This window comes from Melopsittacus undulatus, chromosome 2 (genome assembly GCF_012275295.1).
Source record: "Melopsittacus undulatus isolate bMelUnd1 chromosome 2, bMelUnd1.mat.Z, whole genome shotgun sequence".
NCBI classification, from domain to species: domain Eukaryota; kingdom Metazoa; phylum Chordata; class Aves; order Psittaciformes; family Psittaculidae; genus Melopsittacus; species Melopsittacus undulatus.
Genome location: NC_047528.1, coordinates 42618374 through 42641577, shown reverse-complemented (window position 1 = coordinate 42641577; position 23204 = coordinate 42618374). Strand labels below are relative to the sequence as shown.

At 40.0% G+C, this 23204-nt stretch overlaps 2 protein-coding genes across 8 annotated transcripts in view; both read right to left on the bottom strand.

The window, feature by feature from the left end:
- SLAIN1 (SLAIN motif family member 1) overlaps positions 1 to 10585 on the bottom strand; it is a 49373-nt gene extending 38788 nt beyond the window's left edge. For 2 of the 4 annotated variants that reach the window (XM_034074479.1, XM_034074480.1), the window contains exons 1-2: positions 10053 to 10585; positions 6686 to 6825 (exon numbers count right to left, since the gene is read on the bottom strand). In XM_034074479.1, coding sequence (XP_033930370.1) covers positions 6686 to 6825; positions 10053 to 10537 — 625 coding nt within the window. In that variant the 5' untranslated portion in view covers positions 10538 to 10585. The remainder of the gene's footprint in view (positions 1 to 6685; positions 6826 to 10052) is intronic. The other 2 variants (XM_034074482.1, XM_034074481.1) reach the window with 2 other exon arrangements.
- Positions 10586 to 20722: 10137 nt separating this feature from the next.
- Positions 20723 to 23204, bottom strand: part of SCEL (sciellin) — a 48743-nt gene continuing 46261 nt past the window's right edge. For all 4 annotated transcript variants that reach the window (XM_013128794.3, XM_031048072.2, XM_031048071.2 and 1 more), the window contains one exon: positions 20723 to 22411. In XM_013128794.3, coding sequence (XP_012984248.2) covers positions 22395 to 22411 — 17 coding nt within the window. In that variant the 3' untranslated portion in view covers positions 20723 to 22394. The remainder of the gene's footprint in view (positions 22412 to 23204) is intronic.

The window sequence follows — 23204 nt, the reverse complement described above, 5'->3', positions numbered from 1 at the left end:
ATTCAGATTAGAGCTTACTGACTATAATTCATTGCTAGGGAGAATCAAAAAGGTTATATTTTATTACAAGGATTTTGGTATGAACCCTTAGGTAAAAGCAAACTACTGGTGTAAATATTTTACTTCCATGAAATATGCATGGAGATATGCTGGATGTGGAACACTCAGTAAAGCAAGTGCAGATAGCTGACTTCTAATATATTAAGACGTGACATCAGCTACCAAGGAGAAAAACTGCATGGCACATTTACAGGACTATGGACTATATCCCAAAAGTAACCAACCAAAAGATACTTAGGGGCCATGCCATAGAACAGTCTGAACAAAAGCTTCCCAAAAGATGCAATGCTGTAAGAACAAGAACCAAAGTGCTCCCTGAAAGTGAAAATATGGAAATACACCTTTTAGTAAAGAGGCAGTGCCACCTCTGTGTATCACATGGGGGAGGTTCATCTACATTATGAAATGTTATTCCCAGGTCTCTTCTGCAGACATCAAAAATAAACAGTGAAAGTCAGCATGTAAGAGAAAAACTGTAACAATAACTAGGGCTAGCAAACAATTGGCAAGACTCAGACTATCAGGAACAAAAATGAAATGGCAGCTTCCAGCACAATGCAGTTTTGAAAAGATCCTCTTTTCCATACAAAAGGTATTTTCAGAGTATAAGCTTTCAAGTACCCTCAGGTCCATCAATAAATCCGATGTTTCTTTTGAATGTCTATCCAGGAAAGTAGCTGCATACTTCGGAAACAAAACCAGTGATTAGTACTCTGCTGGATAACACTAACTGTGCCTTTATTTTTAGTGTAACTGTCAGGGCTGATGCTACTACTATTGCTTTTAGACATATGCTGCGTTACAGACTCTGAGCCTATATGGCAAGAATAAGTTATTCTTATATTAAATAAACCTACTGAAATCCTCACGTAAAATTTGACAGTGTTTATCTAGCTGTTTAAACACTCAGGATGAGTTGATAATCTCAGCTCAGCAGCTAGCATGAATTAATAGAGCACTTATATTCTAAAATAGGATGGGTATCTTCTCAACTGAGGTAAGATCCAACACCACCTCTTCGCAAACCTTTAGATAAATTTCAGAACTCAGCATCTTCTGGCACATGTAATGACAACTAGAAATCAATTCCAAGAAAATATTTATGAGCTGCATGACAATCAATGCCCAAATATGAAATTAAATTCTTAAATAGTATGTATAATTTAATAAAAAGCAGAAGTCATATCTAAGAGCTATATTAAACAGGCAAGAGATATCTGTGAAATGAACAAGTATTTGATCTTCTATGCATTTGTTGCCATAAGGGTTTTCAACCAAATATTTCTATCTTGAAGTGTATTTGCAGAGCAGAAATGTTCCAGTAGGAGAAAATACTCTGAAATACAAGCAGAGTATCAAACCAGATGCAATACACAAATCATGATCAGCAGCTGCATCAGAAAATCCAGTGATATCATCATTTGCAAAACCTCTAAGAACTGCTTGGAATTATGCAGCTGTTACAACAGGTTACATCAAATAAATGGAATCTAATAGGAAATTTCTGCTGTGCATGGATGTGTGCCCTCCAAGGACTAAGCTTGTAGTGCAGCAGAAGACAGCTACACATCCTGTCCTCTGAGATATTGCTTTCCCCGAAAGGTGCTCCTATGATGACAGAAATTACAGTTGCTCATCCATCACCTCTTATTATCAGAAACATTTAGAAAAAGGAACCAAATCTGTTGTGCCACTTCTTTCATTCCTTTTAGAGCTTTAGACATTTTATTATTTATGATGGAAGCAATGATCCAATCATCTGCAAGCTCCAACATGGTCTCATTTTACCCCAAAAGCATTTTACATAAAACTTTATATTTCCATTATATATGAAAAATAATTATGAGAAAAATATACTAAGACTAAATCTTGTTAATCTAGTCCCGAGTGCCACAACACACATTTTTGATCTATCAAAGGACAGCAAGCAAACATGTATCAGAATAATAAAAAAATCCCACCTTGCACTGGGCACAGCACTGGATCCAGCTCAAGCACACAAAATAAAAGCTTTTATCCACTTACAGCATTTTCTGTTTGATTCTGCTGTTAACAGACTACAGCACAGAAGTTCCCTATGACAGCAATTCTTCACAGTTGATGAAATACATTTTATATCTTAATGATTACAAATTAAATCACTTCACTGTGAATCCCTGGGAAGTGAAAGAGAATTAAGAGAATTGGACAGGATCTCACCTCTTTCTCTTTAAGCAAGAAGTTGCACATCCAGGCAAAAAAATTTCTGCCTGGAGCCCTACCAGCTGTAATACTGTTTTTTCCCAAGTAAAAATAATATACCATTGTTAAATTAAACAATTTATTTTAGTTTGGGTTTATTCTTCTGGGTATCTTATATGCTTGGCCATCAAACTTGATGGACATCTGACATTGGGATCCAACAGAATAAAGGCTAAAATGTCACTGATGAGATTCTTGGGGTTTGTGAAATCATTAGCAACTGGAAAGAAACTACAACAGGTATGTTTCACAACACACCTTATCTCTCTCTAGATGACATAACAGCATTCATCCTGAAGTACATTACTCAGTTTAAGAAATGAAGCAGAGTTTAATCTTGAAACTGTAAATTACTGCAGCCAACTGCAAAATCTACAGACTTCTGTTGCCTCCACTTCTTAAACATCTGAAGCAAAACTTCTGAATAAGAACTCATCTAAGCCAAACGCTGAAACTAGCCAATATTTCATATTCTCCAAGAAAGAGAAGCTTTCTGTCTGGAAGGCTGAATTGGATGAGATATGCTTTGAGGCCCTGAATAAAAGCTGAGCTCCTACAGACTGACTCCTTGCTAAGCCTCTTAACTCCTCAGTTTATCCACCTGCCTCCTCCAGAGCATTTTACAGAAGTGAAGCTATACAGGGTATCTCCAGCCAGGCTGTCAGTCAGCACTGTCTCATCCATTTGAGAGGGGCTATATCCATCTGCACCAGCTAGGAAATTTACACACCGCATCTCTCTGCTAACTGGGCTTAAAACTGATGTGCCCCAAAATCTCCAAGTACTAACAGGAAAATACAGAAGAAGCTCCATCACACTGTTAAGACTGTTATGTGGCCCTGCTGATTTGAATGAATCTAAAGGAAATAAAATAGATGGCAAGATTAAAAAACAAAGGGAGAGGGAACTGGCCCTGTGGTAGAGAGAGAACTGCTGTAAACAATACCAACTAGAAAGGTTTCAAACAAAGGATGCTTGAAGAAGAGCAAAAAGAAAAAAGGTGATCCAGATCAGGTCAGGGAGAAAGAAAAAAATAAGAAAAAAGAGACACAAACATTACCCAGACACTATAATTGCTCATGGAAAACAGGAACAATTCCGAGCAAAGATCTTATCATGAGGTTACATTTAACTGTCATCTTCCTTAAAGCTAGCATGCTTAATCCACAGAAACAGGGTTTGTAATAAGACTAGTTCATTATGAACACGATAAAAGCTTTACCTACTTAGTGGCAGACTCTGTCCAAGTTCTCACAGGGGTTCACAGATGAACCACCTGCTGGAGACCACCACAGTGCTTATACCCATAGAAGATTTATTCCAAGATGAAATATTACTTCCACAATGAAATACCTGAAGCAGTCAATTTCACTCAAGAAAAAAAAGACTGCTGAGCACAGCAAGGCAGAAAGTAAAAGAGCATAATTCAGGTGATTCTCCAGCTTGGAAGACCAAGTAATCATTGTATTAATTCCTTGCCTAGGACTGCTTTGCCAGGTGTTTCTCACAAGAGTTTTAGCCTTGTTATGACCTATCTTAATGCTGGGATATTTCAGCCAGCAAATTAATACTTTTATGAAAATCAAACTATAACATAATACAGAAAATTTACATCGGCAGGAATAAATGAGCACAGATTTAAAAATCATAAGAAGGCAACAGGAATTCCTTAAAACTGAGAGAAATAGCCTGGCAAAACTTTACTACTTTTGGCTCACAGCTCCTCTTTCTGCGTGCACATACTTAGATATGCTGACTTTGCAGACAAAAATCATTTTTTACTGCTTTTTATTTCTATGTGCACTATTGTGCCTAACAAGCAGTGACAATCTAAACTGGATTAATTTTTGGCTAATGCACCATGAACAACACTACTAAACCAATTCTACCTATAAGCCATTTCAGAAACCAGGCACTGGTACTTCATAAATGTTTTTCACTACACATTTAATAATTCTCAAGTACTTCAGTGTCACCATTGACTCTGTGCCAAACAGAAGAGGCACAACTAGATTTCAATGCTCTTTCAATGCTAAAATGCTCTTGTAAGACATACGGCTAAAAGAGGGAAGACAATGTCCACCTTACAAAGTTTGCAATTTTAGGTCCAGAAAAGAATGACATTCTTACTGAGATGCTTTTACAATTAGGTTAAAATTATATGTATGTATTTATACACATATACTTACTGATGAGAGTGCACTGCAAAACAAACCCCAGGAAAGTCAGGTTACAGAAAGTTTGTTGCACTTTTAAAACAAAATCGTTAGATTCTTACAACAATCTCACATCTGGTTTCAAACTGAGGGAGAAATAAATATTGTGGAAAAAAAACCCCTTCTACACAGTTAGGGTAAGAACTACAACATTGGCTCATTACATATTATTTGTAAAGGTATAGGTGATAAAATCTTTAGAAATACAAGAGTTAATCAAGTCTAATGGAATTATTAATTAAAACAATTTAGGATAGAATTGCTGCAGCAGAAACACGAGCCTATTCCCTCCTTGAACATACTGCTCCCATAAGGAATTTTATACATGGCATGTAATTTCTCAGAAACTCTGTACAGAGCCCAGGAAATGCATGAACCCATCATGAGTAGAACATATGGATTAAATCAACCCACTGTCAGCATAACATTGCGACATATGTCACTCACTGTGACTTCTGCACAGAAAGTGATTGAGCTTGTTTCTGCATTCATATTACAGGCTTGATTTAGTTGCCCATACCTAAGTGTTCTTGCTCATCTGAGAGGCCCTTGAAAGGCCAAGATATCATTCAAAGGTATGGCAGATATGACACAGGACTTGTGGAAGGTCTGCATCTGTCCTGAGTGGAAACCAGAGTAACTGAAGTCATCTCAAATGGCACTGAATACCTATGTGGGGCAATCTAAACTGAGCTTCTCCATGAAAGTAAGTTCCAGACTGCAAACACAGAATGGGTACGGCCTAATGGGACCTTAATGATCACCCAGTTCCAACACCCCTGCCATGGGCAGGGATACCTTCCACTAGACCAGGTTGCTCAAAACCACATCCAAGCTGGCCTTGAACACTGCCAGGGATGGGGCATCCACCTAGGGATATCCTACACCACATAGACAACAGATGACTAAATGGGAGTTGAGTGTCAAGCACCCATTACTGGTCTCAAGAGAGCTACTGACTTCATTTTGAGGTCATCTCCTACACCTCATCATCTGAGCATCTCCCCTGATTCCTCTGACTCTATGGACTAAACTCCCACTGACTGACAAGCATGGACAACAAGCTCACGCTACAGACGCCTAGGTCAAGTGTCTAAATCACAAGCCAAATTCCACCCTAAACCTAGACTGGATGACTACCAACATAGGAACACAGTTTAGCCCACCTAACTTAATGCAAATAAGCTGAACTAAATATTGCTAGGACAATAATCACTGTATAATCTTTTATAGTTGATGTAAAGACAACTGCTGTAGAAACTGATTCTGTTAAATACCTGATTTTGGAATACAAATCCACAGCTACCCAGCTACACATACCCTCCAAAGCATACAGGAACATGCTCAATCTTTTAATAATGGCTGTAGTTAGCTTATACAGCCATATGTTCATATTGTAATTAGCTTTATTCCTTTCTCCTGTCACCTACACTGTTCATTTGCTGCTTCTTTCTTAGTGAGTTATAAACCTTAATATCCTATCTTAACCACTTTCTTCAACAACACTCATTACAATCTTAATAGGATCCTGGGTGGTAAAAAAGGAACAATAATGCTGGCTGATAATTATTTAGAACAAAATTCAGCACATCCAGCTATAATTCTACAAGTTCACTGGCACCAAACAGCCATCAGATAGATCCCAGTCCTTGAGACTACCGAGAGCCTAACAAAGAAGTGCTAGTAGTCATGTTACAGCTCTTCTTGGTCTGTCCTGTACTCAGCAAAGTCCTGATAATACATTAGATGTGGATAAATATGCCTTTAAAAATTTATAGCACCATAATAATTTTGACTTTGCAAAAGAACAAAAGCATCACTTTTCAAATCTTGATAGAGACACCAACAGTAAAGTTAACACCAATGTTTTCTTGCCAGGAGGTTCATTATTTTAAGCAACGGATAAAAACTGCCAAGTTTAAAGGACACGAGTTATGCAGAGGAAGAAAAGGATAACAAAGGAGAAGAACACTTTAAAACATGCATGAGCAGAAAAAAAACCCCAAACAATAGTTAGCATTTAGCAGAGGAAAGCTTTCATATATAGAAAAAACTTGCATGTGTGCCATCTGTAGAGCTTGCTATATTGTGAAAAACACCAAACACGAGTGAAATACCAGACCAGAAACGATAACTTGCTAGTCAAGAAATTTAAAGAATAAGATTACCTTGTTCCAATCTGAAGCATAGGGAACGTTTTGCAGCCTCTATCTCAGGACTTGGGTGGTCCAGAACACGCCTGCACCACTGCAGGGGACTCAGTGATTTCTCTTGAGGAGTGAGAGTCTTGGTAGGCAAGATATACAACCTTAACCAAAATACACACAAATATCAGGAAGATACACAATACTTAAAAGTTTACTTCTGTATTCCCACTTTCCTGCCTGCTAACAATGTATAACAGTGCAAAGGCCTGCAATATGATATCTAATAACAAAAGATATTCCAAAGTAGAAGAGTTTTCACTAGTTTGATTCCTTCCCCTCTGAAAAAGTGGTGGCAAAATATCAAGTCTACAGGTCTGGCATGTCAAAAAAAGTTCAAGCAGATTTCTCATAAAAATCTCGCATCTCATCTTTCTGAAAATCTAAACTTGTTTTTATCATCTGAATTTCAGCACTGCTCAAAGTTCCAATGCATTAGGTGCTGTACATACACCAAAGGAGCTGTCAGTTTTCCCTTGCGGATTTAACTTTACTGGAGATTAGATATTTTCAATATTGGATTTCACATTTAAATCACAATTTCACTGTTAACTATTTCCCTTTTTTACCTGTAACAATTAAATCAACTTGCCAGTGTTGCTGATATTCACACACAGTATCTTGTCTCAGGCAAATCAAATGTTGTACAAATCACACTTTTAAAGATTAGAAAACGTGCTGAGAAACAACGAAAATCCAATTTTGATATTCTATTCCAGCAGGAAAATAAAAATAAGGGAAAAAAGCTAGAACACATGTGCTATTCTCAGACAATAGTAGGCGGCTAATCAGATGGTCAAGCACATTAGGAAGCCAGGTATCAAATCGGGGAAATTCTTGAAGCTGGGCTCTGCCTTGCCACTGTTGCCTTTGTAGATTAGTGGGCACAAGTCTTGCTGGTTCCCCTGGGGGAGAGCAAGTCTCCCAGGAAGGAAACTATTCTTGGTCGCTGGAGACCGCTTGCAGCTCCCTGGCCTGACCACTTCGCATGACATCGATGAGGCTGCAGTGAGAGGAAGTTTTTTCAGGTACCAGGAAAACACTCCACAGGCTGCAAGGAATCTGGGCTGCACGCAGTGGAGCAAAAGGCAACACCTAAAAAACCCGAGGGATTAGCTCCTCAAAGAAACACTAACAGGTAGCAGCCTTTCACTTTCGGGGTTTTGGCTCAACAGCTACGCAAATCCCCTGAGAGCAACCACTCCCCAGTGCCTGATCAATGGGGGGTTTTTTTATCCCTTTGAAGTCAATCAGCACTCTCTACCCAGCTCACAAGGAATAAACATCCTTGCTGTGATTGCTATCTCTCTCAGCAATCCCAGCAGAGATCAACTATTGAATTTCTCCAAGGAGAGGACTCATTTCCCCTGACTTCCAGCAGTGCCTGGCTACATATTCAAAAAAACAAAAAAAAACAAAAAAACCAAAAAAGACAAAAACCCCAAAAACTGAGAAAAAAGGAAAAGAAGAAGAAGGAAAAAAAAAGGCAAACCAGAAAAGCTTTCATCTTTCCTGTTAACCTGAAAAAGTGCTTCAAAAGCTGAACAACTGAGTTCGTGTGAAAAGCTGAACAGCAAAAATAGGTTGGATTTGTCTGGAACGATGCTAATTCTACGGGGTTTTGTAACTACACAGGTATTCAAGGACTAAAATTACTGATCAACAACTAGGATTGACTCATCGCCTCTGGCTTTCCAGATCGCAGTTTGCTTTAACGACTGACATTACAAACAAGCTCCAAGCAGCCAGCATCAGACCGCTGACCCTTCATGGACAATAACAGATTTAGCCTTGAAATTAAAACGTTCAACAGCTAAAACAACTCACTCTTAGTGGAATAAACTGACTAACAAACCCCTGCCATTAAATTCTGCCTGATATGAAGGTAAATTTTGCCCCCCCCACATCCCCACCTCTCAAGCACTTAGGATTGCTTCCAGAGGCTGAAAGGAATAGGAAACTGATGGAAATCATAGGAAATTGTTGGACAAGTAGAATATTGTACTAAGGCACATAAAATAACAATGACTGTCCACCAGCCTGAAATGTAAACAGGGAACACATTTTGTTTAACAGGACAGGATCAAATAAGCTTGGTATTTCTTAATGTGAAGGAAAGTTAGGGGTTAGGACTAATGCAAAATTTGGTTCGAGTCTGGACTGACAACCCCAAAACAGCCCTGCGCAGACTAACACTACGCACAATGAAAGAACACTGGCACAAATTTCCATACTTGTTGATGACTCTCAAAAGCAATTTTCCAAAGCTGCAGCATGGTATTATTTGTACCGTGAAGTACAGACAACAAGCATTCAAGAAATATTTATGCTATTCAGCTTAATTTGTAAATTTTTTCTCTTGTACCAAAACCACGGATGCTAAATGCATCTCAGAAGTGCTATACTATATTTTATTTCCAGATGACATAAATTTTAGCTTGATTTGAAAACTAACCACATAAACACCTACCTTAAAGCTTTGACAGATCTTTAAAACAGTGCTTTAAATATAGCTAATCCATAATTTATAACTGACACTTTAGAACAACTGAGCATCAATTATGTTTAACATGGTTACGCAGCCAACGATTTCCATAGCATTCCAGCAGTATCCCTATAATGTTTGTCCACGTTGCTGACAAGTCTCGAGGAACCAGGTTTACTTATTTATATCTCCAGTCTATAACTTCCCCCCCCTATTTGTTTTTAAGAGAGCCCAATCATTCCTCTAGGTCGATTTTATTTTCTGTTTTATTCATTCGCCATTAATTTCTGCTTTATTCAATTTCCTAGCACCCAGACGAGCCTTTTGGAGCTACATGGGCGCCTGAGATACACAACCAACCATTAGATCAATATCTAAAAGACAAAAGCGCTCCCAAATCCCTGAAGACAGGAGACAACTGAGCTGAGATTTTAAGATGGGGAGGCAGCCACTGCTCTGATAAAGGCTTTCCCGGAACAATTCTTCTCTTTTTAATTCCTTATGTAAACAGGAGGCTGAAACTAGGCTGATATCTGAAATTATAGAAAAGCGATCTTCCTCGAAGTGGGGAACAAGCGCAGATCCCCTACCGAGAGCGAGACGGGGCGGCAAACGCCCAACCTGACCCTCATCCCGGACACGGGCCCCTCCCGCCAGGCGGGTACCGCACTGATGACACATTTTAGAGGGGAAAAAGGTAGATTTAAGTTTAAACAGAAGGAGATCGGGGGGATTATTTGGGGGTTAACGGTAAGCGGAGCCTGGGGAGCGCCCGCGGGGTGCGTGCTGCGGGCACTCCGGCCGGGGTCCGAGGTGCGCAGGCGGGGCGGGGCGCGCCGCATGTACCATGTATCCTCGTCCTGTCCGCAGCAGCCATCCTCCAGCTCCAGCACCGCCACCTCGTCCAGCACAGTGGTGGCCGCCTCCGACCCCGAACCACCGTCAGTGTCCTGTCCCCCGCCGCCGGCCGCTGGCAGGCCGAGCGTGGGCTTGAAATAGGCGAGCGGCTCCGGCAGGCCCAGCACGGCGGCGCACAGCAGGGTGGGCACCGGCCCGGGCAGGCACGGCGTGGCCCCGCTGCCCGCCGCCGAGGGAGGGCTGGCAGGGCGCAGCCCGCCGGGGGCCCGCAGCAGGTGCGGGCTGGGCGGTCCGGTGGCGACCGCGACGGCAGCGGCGGCGGCAGCGCGGCTGCGGAGCTGCTCGTTTTGCTTCTCCAGCTTCCGCACCAGCTCCTGCAGCTTCTTCACCTCCAGCTCGGCGCTGACGGCGGAGCCCGCGCCGCTCCCTTTCACCTCCGCCATCATCGCCGGCTTCAGCAAGGCAGCCTCCATCCCGCCGCCGGCACCACCGCTACCGGCACCTGCTCCGCCGCGCCGCCGGAGGGCAGCGCCCGGCCCCGGCGGGAGCGCCGGGAGTAGCCGCGCTGGGGACCCTGCCCGGCGCTGAGCTGCCCGACCCGCTCCGCTGCAGCTCCTACGCCTGCCGTCAGCGGCGGCGAGGACGCGGGTGGGATCCCCTCATCCCCTCCCACTCGGGCAGCCGAAGCGCCGCGCACACGCACACGACGGGAACAAAGAGGCGCTCGGCTCCCCAGCCATCGGCCCCGGGGGAAGGACGGCGGGGCCACCTCCCTACGGAGCTCCGCGGGCAGCCCCGGGGCCGGCTCAACGCCCGTCATTAAACAAAGGTGCCGTCCCCGCACCCCGCCCGCGAGCTGGAGCTGGCCCAGGGCGCTGCTCCTCCCGTGAGCCGCGTAATTAGAGCCTGGTGGTGCCAGGGTTGTGATTATGCAGATTGGAAGTGTGATGGGAATGGGAATCACAAATAGAGGCTTTGTTGGGCTTGAAAGGAACGAATTCGGCCAAAAGCAGACGTTCAGGGGCTTGAAACGTGCTGATTCTAGGAGTTTTGATTCTTAGCGGGGAAAGCAATGTATTTTTAAAGCTGGTGAAGCCAGGACTGAGCCAAGCACAGCAGAAAACTGCAATTTTTTATGTGTACGAGATGGATTTTTTTACAAGGACATGTAGTGATGGGACAAGGGGGAATGGCTTTAAACTGGAAGAAGGGAAATTTATATTAAATATTAGGAAGAAAATCTTTGCTGTAATGGTGTTGAAACAGCAGAACAGGTTGCCCAGAGAAGTTGTGGGTGCCCCATACCTGCTGGTGTTCAAGGTCAGGTTGGATGGGGCAGCCTGGTCTTGTGAAAGGTGTTCCTGCCTATGGCAGGGGGATTGGAACTAGATGATCTTTAAGGTCCCTTCTGACACAAACCATTTTCTGATTCAGTGAGATGCGCTCATACTGAAATTTGTAACATAGTCTAGATACACAGATGGGTTTGCAATGTTCCAGGTCTTTGGGAGGGGGAAGAATGACCTTCCCTCATGCTAGTGTTTTTACACTGTCCTCCATTTCTCAGTATTCAGAGAAGCCATTGCTTGTGTCCCTTCATCCCACCCAGCAGGTGAGCAAAGATTCAGTGTTGCCCAAGGTAGTTCAGCCATCGCACAACCCTTGCGGGGTTCATTTCCCCTAGCTACAACTACAGGCCACAACCTCTTTAAGTTACTGTCCTGAAGCCTCCTAAAGCTCTGATATAAAACAGGGAACAAATCTCCAGGAGGGGTGTAAGCTGCTCAGCCAGCCACCATCCACTAATAATAGCTATCAGTTTGCCACTGCCCAGTTCATGAGCATCAGCTTTAGGCAGAGTAGTAGCAACAACAGCCACCACGCTTTTACGGTGCTTCGTTGCTGTTTCAGGTTTCTGGTGTTAAGGAGGAACAAACGCCAGTTCTCTCTTCAGGGCATAAATCAACTTAGAAGTTATCCAGCTTGTCACAGTTTTCTGTCTTGTTTCTAGTTGGGAAACTTTCTTCTGCACGTGCACAGGACAATGGCACTGTTGTTTGTCAGTCTTTTAAGTGTTCTTACAGTGCAAATAATAACTGCTACTACAGGAATGGCTGGAAAGGAAGATAGAGCAGGGCACAAAGTGCCGACTTCCAGATAATGCAACTTGTGTCACTAAACAGATTAAGTACCTCCAGCAGTGTACTACGGTACCAACCAAATAGTGCTTAATACAAAACTTTCATTGCATCTCCTCCATCCCTTTGGGAGAAAGGAATAGAAAAATGTTGAGAATATAAAATCCGTCTGGCCCCACATGCTGGATTTGGCTGGGCTAATTTTCTTCATAGTAGCTGATATGTAACTGTATTGTGCATTAGTGCTGGAAACCTGATAACAGGATGATGTTATATTTACTGCTGAGCAGTGCTTACACAGAGTCAAGGTGTTTTCTGCTCCTCACCCCACCCCACTAGAGAGCAGGATGGAGGTGCACAAGAAATTGTGAAGGGGACACAGCCAGGACAGCTGACCCCAACTGACCAAAGGGGTATTTCATACCATATAATGTTATGCTCAGCATGTAAAGTTGGGGGAAAAAGAAGGAAGCGGGGAACATTTGGAGCGATGGCATTTGTCTTCCCAAGCAACCATTATGTATGATGGAGCTTTGCTTTCCTGGAGATGGCTGAACACCTGCCTGCCCATGGGAAGCAATTCTTTGTTTTGCTGTGCTGGTGTGTATGGCCTTTGCTTTCCCCATTAAACTGACTTTATCTCAATCCACAGGTTTTCTTACTTTTACTCTTCTGATTCTCTCCCCCATTTCAATACATGAGCGAGCAGCAATGTGGGCTTAGTTGCCAGGTGGGGTTAAACCATGATACCTCAATTCTACTGTGTGTCATCAGAGTGAGTAACATAATCCTGTTTTCACTACTACAGATGTAATCTTTATTCCCATAAGTGAAATTAAGAATTGAGTTTCTACATCTTTAGCCCCAGGCAAAAGTGGGCTGTTATCACTAATAATGATACTAGCCTTAATTCTTACTTCTTATTCTTATTCTTAATTCTTAGAAATGCATAAACTAATCCAGTAAGATTGTAAGGTGATACAAATTATTAGCAGCACATGTAATAATAAGTTTATTAGACATCGGTAATATACAATGGAAAAAAAAGCCAAGAAGAAGTTTATGACAGTAACAGTGCTGAATGATGCAAGGAGGTGGAGGAAATACTCAAAAGAAATTCAAAATGGAAGAATGACCTTTTCTCTTTGAACCAGACAAGCAGAATTATTTAGTGGGCCAACAAAAAACCAAACCAAAACAAAACAAAAAAGCAAACCAGGAAATAGGGATCATCTGATTTTTTAAAATTGCCAGAACAGTGTGATCAGAATATTGCATGGTTAAAAAGAAATCTAATGCAGACACCAGTTTGGAGAAACACAAATTATTCTCCTCCCAATGCTGACATTACTAATGAATTGTTAATGACCTCCATTCAGTATCCCAACTCTAGCTGATGAGTTGGATCAACCCAGAACTTCATAAGCGCTTTCCAAACCACAGCAAAGGCTTGATGGTTCCATTTATTTTTTAAGGCATTGATAAAATCTGTTTTATACCCCAAACATCCTAATGTGCCCATGAAACCTGTTATTCTTGGACCCGAGAAATTAGTAGATCTTTACTGGTTTAGGCCATATACAAGATATGCTATAGTACATGATATGCTATAGTAGAAATTTCTGAATCAGTATAGTTACTAATAGGCTCCCAATGCAGAGAACAAAGAAACAGGAAGTCTACAAATCCCATCTGCTCTTCTCTGATAATAAGCCTGTTGCTTTATGCTGCAATAGCTGCAGGCTGGACCTGCCTTTCAGGCAAGCCAGTAAAGAATTAATTGCAATAATCCAGTCTGGGCTGTACAAAAGATGGGTTACAATAAGGTCAGAGCACGGACGGTAAACTCAAGTCTGCTGAGATTATTTTAAAGCACAGTGCCAGTCTGAAAAATGACTGTGCAAGTAGTTTTATAAAAATAGAACCACTACCATGCCAGCAGAAGTTCATCTAATACAGTATTCTGTCTTTAACAAAGGCTGATAGTAGCTTCATAAGGAAAATATATGAGAAACAAGAAAATATTGGGGGTTTTCTCCAGCTTTCTGAAGTTCACAATTTGGGACATCTGGACCATTTATTTTTGATAGCCACCAATGTGTAATAATATTGGGTTTGCCGAGCCCCATTTTTAAACCATTTAAACCTTGGGACTCTCCAACACCCTGTGGCAATTAGTGCTGCAATTTAATTATGTATTGTAAGAAAAACTGCTTCCTATTATCTATTTTAAATCTGCTGCCTAGTAATTTAATTGGGTGCCCCTTCTTTCTGGTTTTCTGAGAAAGACAGAATGATTAATCATTCTCTATTCAGCTTCTCTTTGTCATTCATGACTATATAAAACTCCTTTATTTCTCTTCCAGGCTGACAAGCCCTAATTCATATAGCCTTGCCCCCACAGAAGTCGGGCTGAATCTCCCATTGTTTCCCATCTCCCTCCATAATGAAACCTGAATTTTCTGACCCATTGTTTCCTTTCTGTTAATACTGCATGTTGTCATAACTTAGGGAAAGACTGTGATAAAAAATTCTTGTAAATCCAAATACACTCAGATAAAGAAAACAGCTTAACCAGAACCATATTGGTTCCTTCTGAAACACTCATATATTCATGAGCATACCTTGATTTAAAAAAGCTCTATGGACTCTTCTCCAACATATCCTACCTATCCAGATGCTTCTGTATTCTGTTGTGTATTATAATCTGTACAAATTGGCCTGATTGATAGAAAATCAGACTAACAGAAACGTAGTTCCCCAGAGCAGCTTTCATGTTTTTCAAAACTGATGTCCCAGCTGATGCTTCTACTTTGTTTGGCACCAAGCCTGCTTTGAGTGATTGGGTAGATCTCTGTGAGAAGTTCAATAATGTCACATGTGAGCTGCTCTAGAGTTTTTGCATAGATACTACCAGTCCTAGCAGTTTGTTTTTCCTAAATTTATAAATTTGCTCTGAAATACTTGAGCAATTAAACATTTTCCTGGAGTTATAGCATGGATTTTTTCATTCTCCATGTCTCTTGCAAACATTTTGACTTCCTAGCTGTTGCTAATTTCCTTTAATTGACTTTCTCTTTTTCATATAGTTTCTTTTTTAAACTACCATTATTCCTTCTGGCTTTTTCCTTATTGAATTAATATTAAATTGAAGTACATTGTAATCACCATTAGGATGTATTTTTCTGTAAGATTGAATCCAAAATTGTGTCATTTTCAGTGAGCCCCAGTTGCTCCAGAAAATCAGCATTTATGGTATCCAAAGATATTGCCCATGCATTAAGCTTAGAGTCTGTTAGTCTGTAGATCAATCTAGGCAGAACTATCCTTGGCAGCTCTAATCCAATGGATTCTTATTTTATTTTGACTCATCAATTCTGTATCAAATAACTCTGACTTTCAAGTGCATTAATCACTTCCCTTCCTCATAAAGCATCAACCTGAATCTTACAAATCAGGATGGCCTGTTTCTTTCTAGTGAGTCTTCATCAAGAGCAAAGACTAATTATGCTTTCAAAGAAGCTTAAACATTTGCATTGCCTCCAGTATACAAGTATATTGGAGAGTATAATTTGGTTCACAGAACCTTACCGCTGATGAGTAAGAAGGAGAAGGTGGAGGGGGAGATGTGAAGTTCAAGGTTGGTAATAAATGAGCTGTTAATGTTAGAGTAAAGGTTCTGAAATAGCAGCTTCTCTCCAGGAGGCTAAAAATCCATGGCACACATTTTGCCAGGAAACCAGATTTCAGCTTGATTTGTCTCCAGGGAACAGTGGCAGTTGACACAGGAAAAATGCCTTATTTCATGCCAACATACTGGAGGATTCAACAAATTCTGATCTTTATATATATATATTTTTTTTCCATCTTCTATCTACATGTGCTTGGAGAAGCAGGTTCAGGAAATTGCTATTGTTACTATCCGAATTACTATCCATTTGCAACTCCATCATATAGATAACTAAGTGATTTTTATTGTTTGCAAAATTTTAGTAAGTACAGGCCAAGGCTGAATGTCTTACGGTAATGTAAAATGTTTTAGAAGTTACCATGTTAAAAAACTAAACAGCCAGATTCTTAGCATTGGTTATGTGAGATATTTAGTGAAAAAATAAGTATTACAAAACCCCCTCAGTCCAGCAGTAAATGTGTTTTTTGTGAAGGTGCATCGGAGCAGTACTGCGACCATGTCAAAAAAGCATGGGAAGTTTGTAGTTGCTTGGAAGGTTTTTCTTGTGTCAAAGTGGTTGTGCTAAGTTTCCAGATAGGGAATGGTTTCAAAAAATAAGTACCTGAACTTTTATCCAAGTTCAATTTGATCAAACAAAAATCTGCCGAATATCCAGAAATGCCCATGTAATTTATCTTTGTGATTTGTTTTTCCCATCAGAGGATCTAAAACCTAACCTATCATTCAAAAACCTGTCCTCAGTGGCACACTCAATCAGAAAAGATTCAATAAATGACAGAGAAACCTATAAAGGAATTCGGGTACAGTTAGAAAACCTAAATCTAAACTTGTTTTCCAGACCCTCTCTTCCGTATACTATGTAATGTGCAAAAGACTTGAAATCTTTCCTGCCACAGATCATGAGATCAGCATAAAAATCTTTGCCATTAGTCCTGGGTGCAGGTAGTGATGGATCTATCAATCATCTTTCCACCCCTGGGTCCCTTTTGTTCATTGTGGAGGTGTACAGTCAATACCAGATACACCTCTAAGTCTGGGGGAGGGCTGCTTTATAATCAGCCCTTTCTGGGACAATCTGTAAGTAGAAGAAATGTAGGGCAGCAAAGGCATTTATTAGTACACTCTCTGGATTGATGAAGGATGCATGAATTGTGGTGTTTCTAAATATTCTTATCTAGATCTTTTCCTTGTGTTCCAGTTTCATTATGGGAAGCAATGTGCCTGCTGTCTCCGCTCCCCTGTTTCATTTATGTTTCTACTGAGAAGATCCCAATTCTGAATTAGAAGGAGGGGAAGTTTTTGAAGAGTCGTGGTGATGTCTGAGTTAAAAATTGGAAATCAGAGTTCTCAACGCATGTTCTCTTCTCTGACTGAGTATATGGGATGTCTCACACTAGATGAGAAGAGGCAGAAAAAATACCGCTTCTTTCCTTGCTTTCCTCCTTCAGCTTTCCACAGATGTCATTCATGTCAAAACTGGTACACCTGCTTCCATGGAGAATTCTGTGGTAAGAAAGCGGGTATTTTGCCACAAAAGGCTTTTCTGTTACTTCTGCTTGTATGTTACTTTGGTAAATTTATAAAAGCAATGCTCAAATGCATTATCAATTATATAAACAGATAAGACCAATGTTCAGATGCATTATCAATCGTATAATTCTATAGATTTTCCAAATCATAGAATTTTTAATATGCAATCAAAATGCTACAAGTATGGTAAGTTGGGTTCTCATTCTTAATTCCAAGATTCAAACTACGTATGGAGATAATATAATTCAAAGTTCCAGGACTGGAAACTCCCTAGAGGAGCTAGAAGACATAAAAGTACACCAACATTTTCTGGAATATGTGCCTTATAGTCAAGTTTGGCTGTTGATTTCAATGGCACCATTATTTATGGCCACACTATTACGCTTTAAATTCCTATCCCCAGTTTTCAAAATCACTGATTCTACTTGTTCTTAATTGGCTTCTTTGCATAATGTTTTCATCTTAATAATTTCTCCTTTTTCTGCTTCTTTTGGGTATTTTGACATGTGAACACTATTTCTGCACCCTCTCCCCTCCCCCCATTTGGAAAAAATGGCTTGAATGCCAGAAAAAGCTTTGCCTTTTCTTTCCAGAAGTGATTGTTTCTTTTTTCTTTCCCCTTTTTCCTTTATTTTTTACATTGTTTTCCTGAATAGGTAGTTTTAAAATGTTGGCTGCACATTGTTCTCACCACAATAGCTGTCTAAGCTTCCTAAACAGATGTCTGATGACTGCACAGCAATGCCAAGTCTCAGACAAGTGCTTTTGGCATGATCATACTCATATATTGACTCTAACAGGACAAAACCAACCAATTTTAAGTCTTGGCACAGGCTGCAAGATTATAGCTGTCAATTTATAACTGACACAGTTATAAAAACTCCACGAAGAACAGTACATTTACAAGTAGCTTGCTTGGAAAGGGAATGAAGTCTGTTTTCTTGAGCGATTTATGCAGGTGCAGCAGTACCACCCAGAGGCCACTGCTGTGCTGGGCACTGCACAAAACAAGGAGTTAGTTCCTGTCCAAAAGGGCTCAGATATTGGAAAGGCAGATAAGATATTAAAGCTTAGAAGAGACCATATGAAGACATTTCTAGTAATCTCAGATGAAAACCCCAAAACTTGCACTCTATCTGCATCCTACACCATCCAAATCTGGGTGCAGACACCTCCTCTAACGTGGCTAGAAAGGAACATAATATTAACAGGGATAAACAGAGGATCGTTCAGACTGCTTGTAATTATGAATTAGGCCACTTAGATGAGACAGGGGAATTCCAGGATCTGGTCTCTGCTCTCAGAACTGTCTCTACATTTTCTATTCAGCAGTCATTCCTGAGGGGTCAGTAGGCACCTAGTGATTGTGTAGGCAATGCAGCTATCCTGCAGGCCATGGGCTGTAAGGATACACCCCCCACCCATATCAGGGAACATGGCAACAACGCCTGGTTCCATACACTAGCCTGTTCCACTGTGTTACATGACATGGTCAAAATAGAGATAAGATGGGGGAGAAATTGAACTTGATCCTCCCACTTTCTGGGCCAGTGATCTGTTCAAAGAGGAGAACAGCACCTCCCTGATTTTAAAAAACAGTAATTATGAGGAGATTTTTGTGGAGGTTGGATCTTGGCACTGTGTGCCAAAGACGTTTTGAGAATGTCTGCAGGCTATTCTCCCTGAAATGCAAGGAATGTTTCTAAATCCCAATTTTACTGATGCAAGAGATTAGAGCTGCATTGCTTAGATCAAGCAAAACAGAAAACAGGACTGGAGGCCTTTGAAGTAAAAGAAGGAAAATTGGATTTAAGACCTCAGTGATTCTGCATCCGTTAAGCAGCTAAACAGAGCTATTTTGGTCAACAGTCTCAGACTTGGGCACTACCTAAGTATCAACACTACCTGAGTATTAAGTGTCTTTATCCATTGTCTTTATGGAATGAAGAATGTCTCTACTGTTACGCTGCTTGAAGAAAATTGACATGTTTTGGTGCAGCAGATGGAAAAAAAAAAACTAAGATTTCTGCCTTGTAGTCTGACACCAACCTGACTGGCAGCTAAAAACACCTCGCAGTGTAACAGAGTAGCTACAATGAGCAACATGCAAGTATGATCAGAAAGCAAAACCAACCAGGAAAGTGGATACTTTTCATCCTAAACAACAGGATTATGTTAAAGTATGAAGGAAAGCAACCGGAGTAGCAGAGTTCTGAGTGAAACAATCCCGACACAACACACATCTCCATAGCAAGGAGTGGGGAATAGAGCTACTTCTGAATAAAAGCAAGGCCTCTTTGATGTTGACCAGCTCTTTACAAACATAGCTAAGGGGGCTCTACAAAGTAACAGAGAGCATATCTTGTCAAACTCAGAGAGATGCTTATTTTAAGAGGAAAAGGATGTAAGTATCAGTAGCTTTGAAGTAATTTACGTATTCAAATACATCAATATATATTACGTGCATTATTTAACTCCTTTCCTCTTATTGCTTGATTCTGCCCCCTGTAGAGCTATGCCCCAGCTTTGTAAGATAAAGTATCCATTACACACTGAAAAAATGGGCCTGATGAATCAAAAACCCCCACATAATTTAGTACATCATTTCTCAATAGAGCTTTTCAGTCTAATTTAATGCATTATTGAAGATAACATGTTCATTAAAACAGCTGCCAGCAAACCGTTCATTTGGATTGTTTCATGGAAGCACTAGTCAAAGAGAAATAAAACACCACATGCTAATGAAATGCAAAAAGGACAAAAAAACAATTCAGTTTTGATACATTGGTATTGAGATGTTAATATGATTTTTTTTTTAATGACTACTGCCATGCTGGCTTTTATATGGTAAATATGAAGCATCACAAACCCGGTGTTTCTTTTCAGCAAACTTACAACATATAATAAAAAATAACAAAAAAACACATGGCAAAATTACCAGGGTTGTTCAGCAAGTATGAATTAACAAGCATGGAATTATTATTTATTGTTTCCTATTGCAGCTTCTCTCTCTGTGAGCATTTAAGTAGCAGATTTTTGGATACAGACTTTGCTCCTGGTCTCTAGTGGAATGAACTGAAATCTCTAATCCTCTCAAATGCTAGGAAGTCCTGGATTCTAATGAACTGGCTCAAATGAACATCCAACATCTTCCACTGTAACAGCCCAACATTAAAATTTCACCACTACTTTTCTCCACCTGTTTTGCAAGTCTCATTGTTTCCTGGTGAAGCACAGGGTAAAATAACAAGCATAGTTTAACTAGAATATGCCATCAGCAAGAGACACACACCAGAAAAAAAATATCTGTAATAAGTTTATTAAAGCTACTGCCATTAATTAATAAGAAAATTTAATAAAATTAACAAAACAAACTATCTACTGTTTCATGGGTCCTTTACATATCAGTCTGAGCATCCTTCAAGCCAGGCAAGACAGATTACATCATTATTCAGCTGCAGACCCAATTGTATAAATTACACAGACATCCATACCTCCTGTCTCCACTACTGAATGTGCAGATGAGGAGAGAAATTTTGTCTGAGGCAGCTATTCAGCAGTCTAATATTAATCTATGGCTTTGGCACTTTTTGCCCTTCTAAGCTTCTGCAAAGGTCCAGCAGCTTCCGAGCGCTCTAGGTCTGTCATGGTCATATCCAATAAGTCATTTTAAGTTGAGATGTAGGTAGTGAAAGTCAGTTCTGAATAACCATGATCTGAAACATCTGGTGGCAGAGACTAGTAGTCAACACCTTTGTTTGTCTAGCAAATGACTGAATTATTTATTATTTTAAACAAATAGGCAGGTAATTATTGAGTGTTGTGGAAACATTATAACAAAGGATGAACTCTTCTTCCAGTTTCTATACCTTAATGAACATATGCTCTTCAAAAGGAAAAAAACCCAGTGCTTTCACTGTAGTGTCAAAGGAAGGAGTTTATCTGGCCTAATGTAAATCTCTAGAAATTTGAGCTATTCCCTCCAGATTCCATTGCAAACCATGGAAAATAAAACATACATTCAGAGCATGGTTAACATCACATTAAAGTAGATGTTTGCGATCTGACCAATTGAATCACTTCCTAAAAATGTCTACTTCTCTGTATGAGTATAAAGACAGAATAGAACAAGTGACTTCAATGTCTGCAGTATAGATGTTTAAATTTAAGTGAGATGAATCCATCCAAGGTGTTTAGATACTCTGCTTAATAAAGTAGGAAAGATAAATACAACATAGTGGCATGCAAAGTATGTATTTAATGATTTCATGGCAGCTACTAAGTGTGCAGTTATTTTAAAAAAAAGGGGGTATGCAATAGTTACCAGAATTCCAGAGACATGGGGTGGGATACTTCTAATTGAAACCCTCGAGCATTTTTTGTCTAGAATTCCTCTGCAGTAACAGAGATGCATTTTCCAAAGAGGATTTGTTCCATCTTAAAGTTATCATTTAAGTTAGTTGGGAATAATCTTCCTCTGCAGACTGATGTCTCTCCTCAAAGGCAGAGTGAACCCACCTCACTCTGTATCAAAACAGTAATTTAAACTGAATAGCTGACTTCTAAATGATTAATCTTTGATGAGATTAATCCTATTCATGCTACATAAAGGTAACAGGTCTTTGAGGAGATGTGTTTTCAGTAAAAAGAATACAGCCCCTTCAAAACATATGTGTAGGTATATCCTGCTGTTCAGAAAATTTTAATAAATTATCATTAGTTTTCCATGTAGTTTCACAAATCTGATAAATATACTAAACAATATCTTGTTTTGCTTCCTGGAATGTATGTATTAAATGGCACCTAGGTTCTCAAGCACTTAATTCCTTTGGGAACCATGCAGTGGGACTGCATTTAGAGTATTTGTTCCTAGCAGTAAAAAATAACCATTTTCCATAGTGGTTTGAATTAACAGGGCAATACACTTAAACTAAATACTAGTGGAACTTCTTTATCACGCTGTATGTCAAGTTAGTAAATCCACTTTTCTGCAAAAGAGAAAAGATTGATCAGAAATGTCAGCACATCAGTATTCTCTAAGTGGCACACAAGGAAACTTTAGATCATAGAATCATAGAATAGTTAGGGTTGGAAAATCTACTGAAGTCCCATCTTGTAATTTGCTGAAATGGGATATGTCACTTTATAATGCTTCACATACACATACTTGGTCTGTCAAAATGCCTTATTAATTTTTAATTGGATTAATTGCAAAATTCATTCTTCCATCAAATTTTGCAATGGCATAGTAACACAAAATATTTTAACAAAACAAATTGCTTAATATAATTTTAGTTAGGATGATCATATCTCAGAAGTACATTGGTGAACACCACATTATCAGAACATTTCATCTACATTTCCATTTGTCTGTATTTGGTACAGGGGTACTGATTTTTAGTGCTATGAATTAATAAATACCATGAACAGAGAAGACTTAAAATCTAGCAACTTCTAGAATAATTCATAAAACAAAAGCTTCATTCTTCAGTGCCTTGCACATTTGTTTACTCACTATGCTCCTCACAAAAGTAAGAATGGTACTCACAGTAGGTTATTTTCATTATGATTGAGTAGATTTTGTATCTTCTCTTTGTTCATTGTTCACAATTGTTCACAATGACTACATTAGGTGAAAATACCTCTGAACCCTGGTTTATTTGTTTCAATAGAACAATCTGGTTTTCAGGTGGCCTTGCAATTAATTCTTGTTACTTCCTGAGTAAGATGCCATTGACTCACTGTAGGTGTCTCCATTGACAGCGGAGGCAGGACTCTACA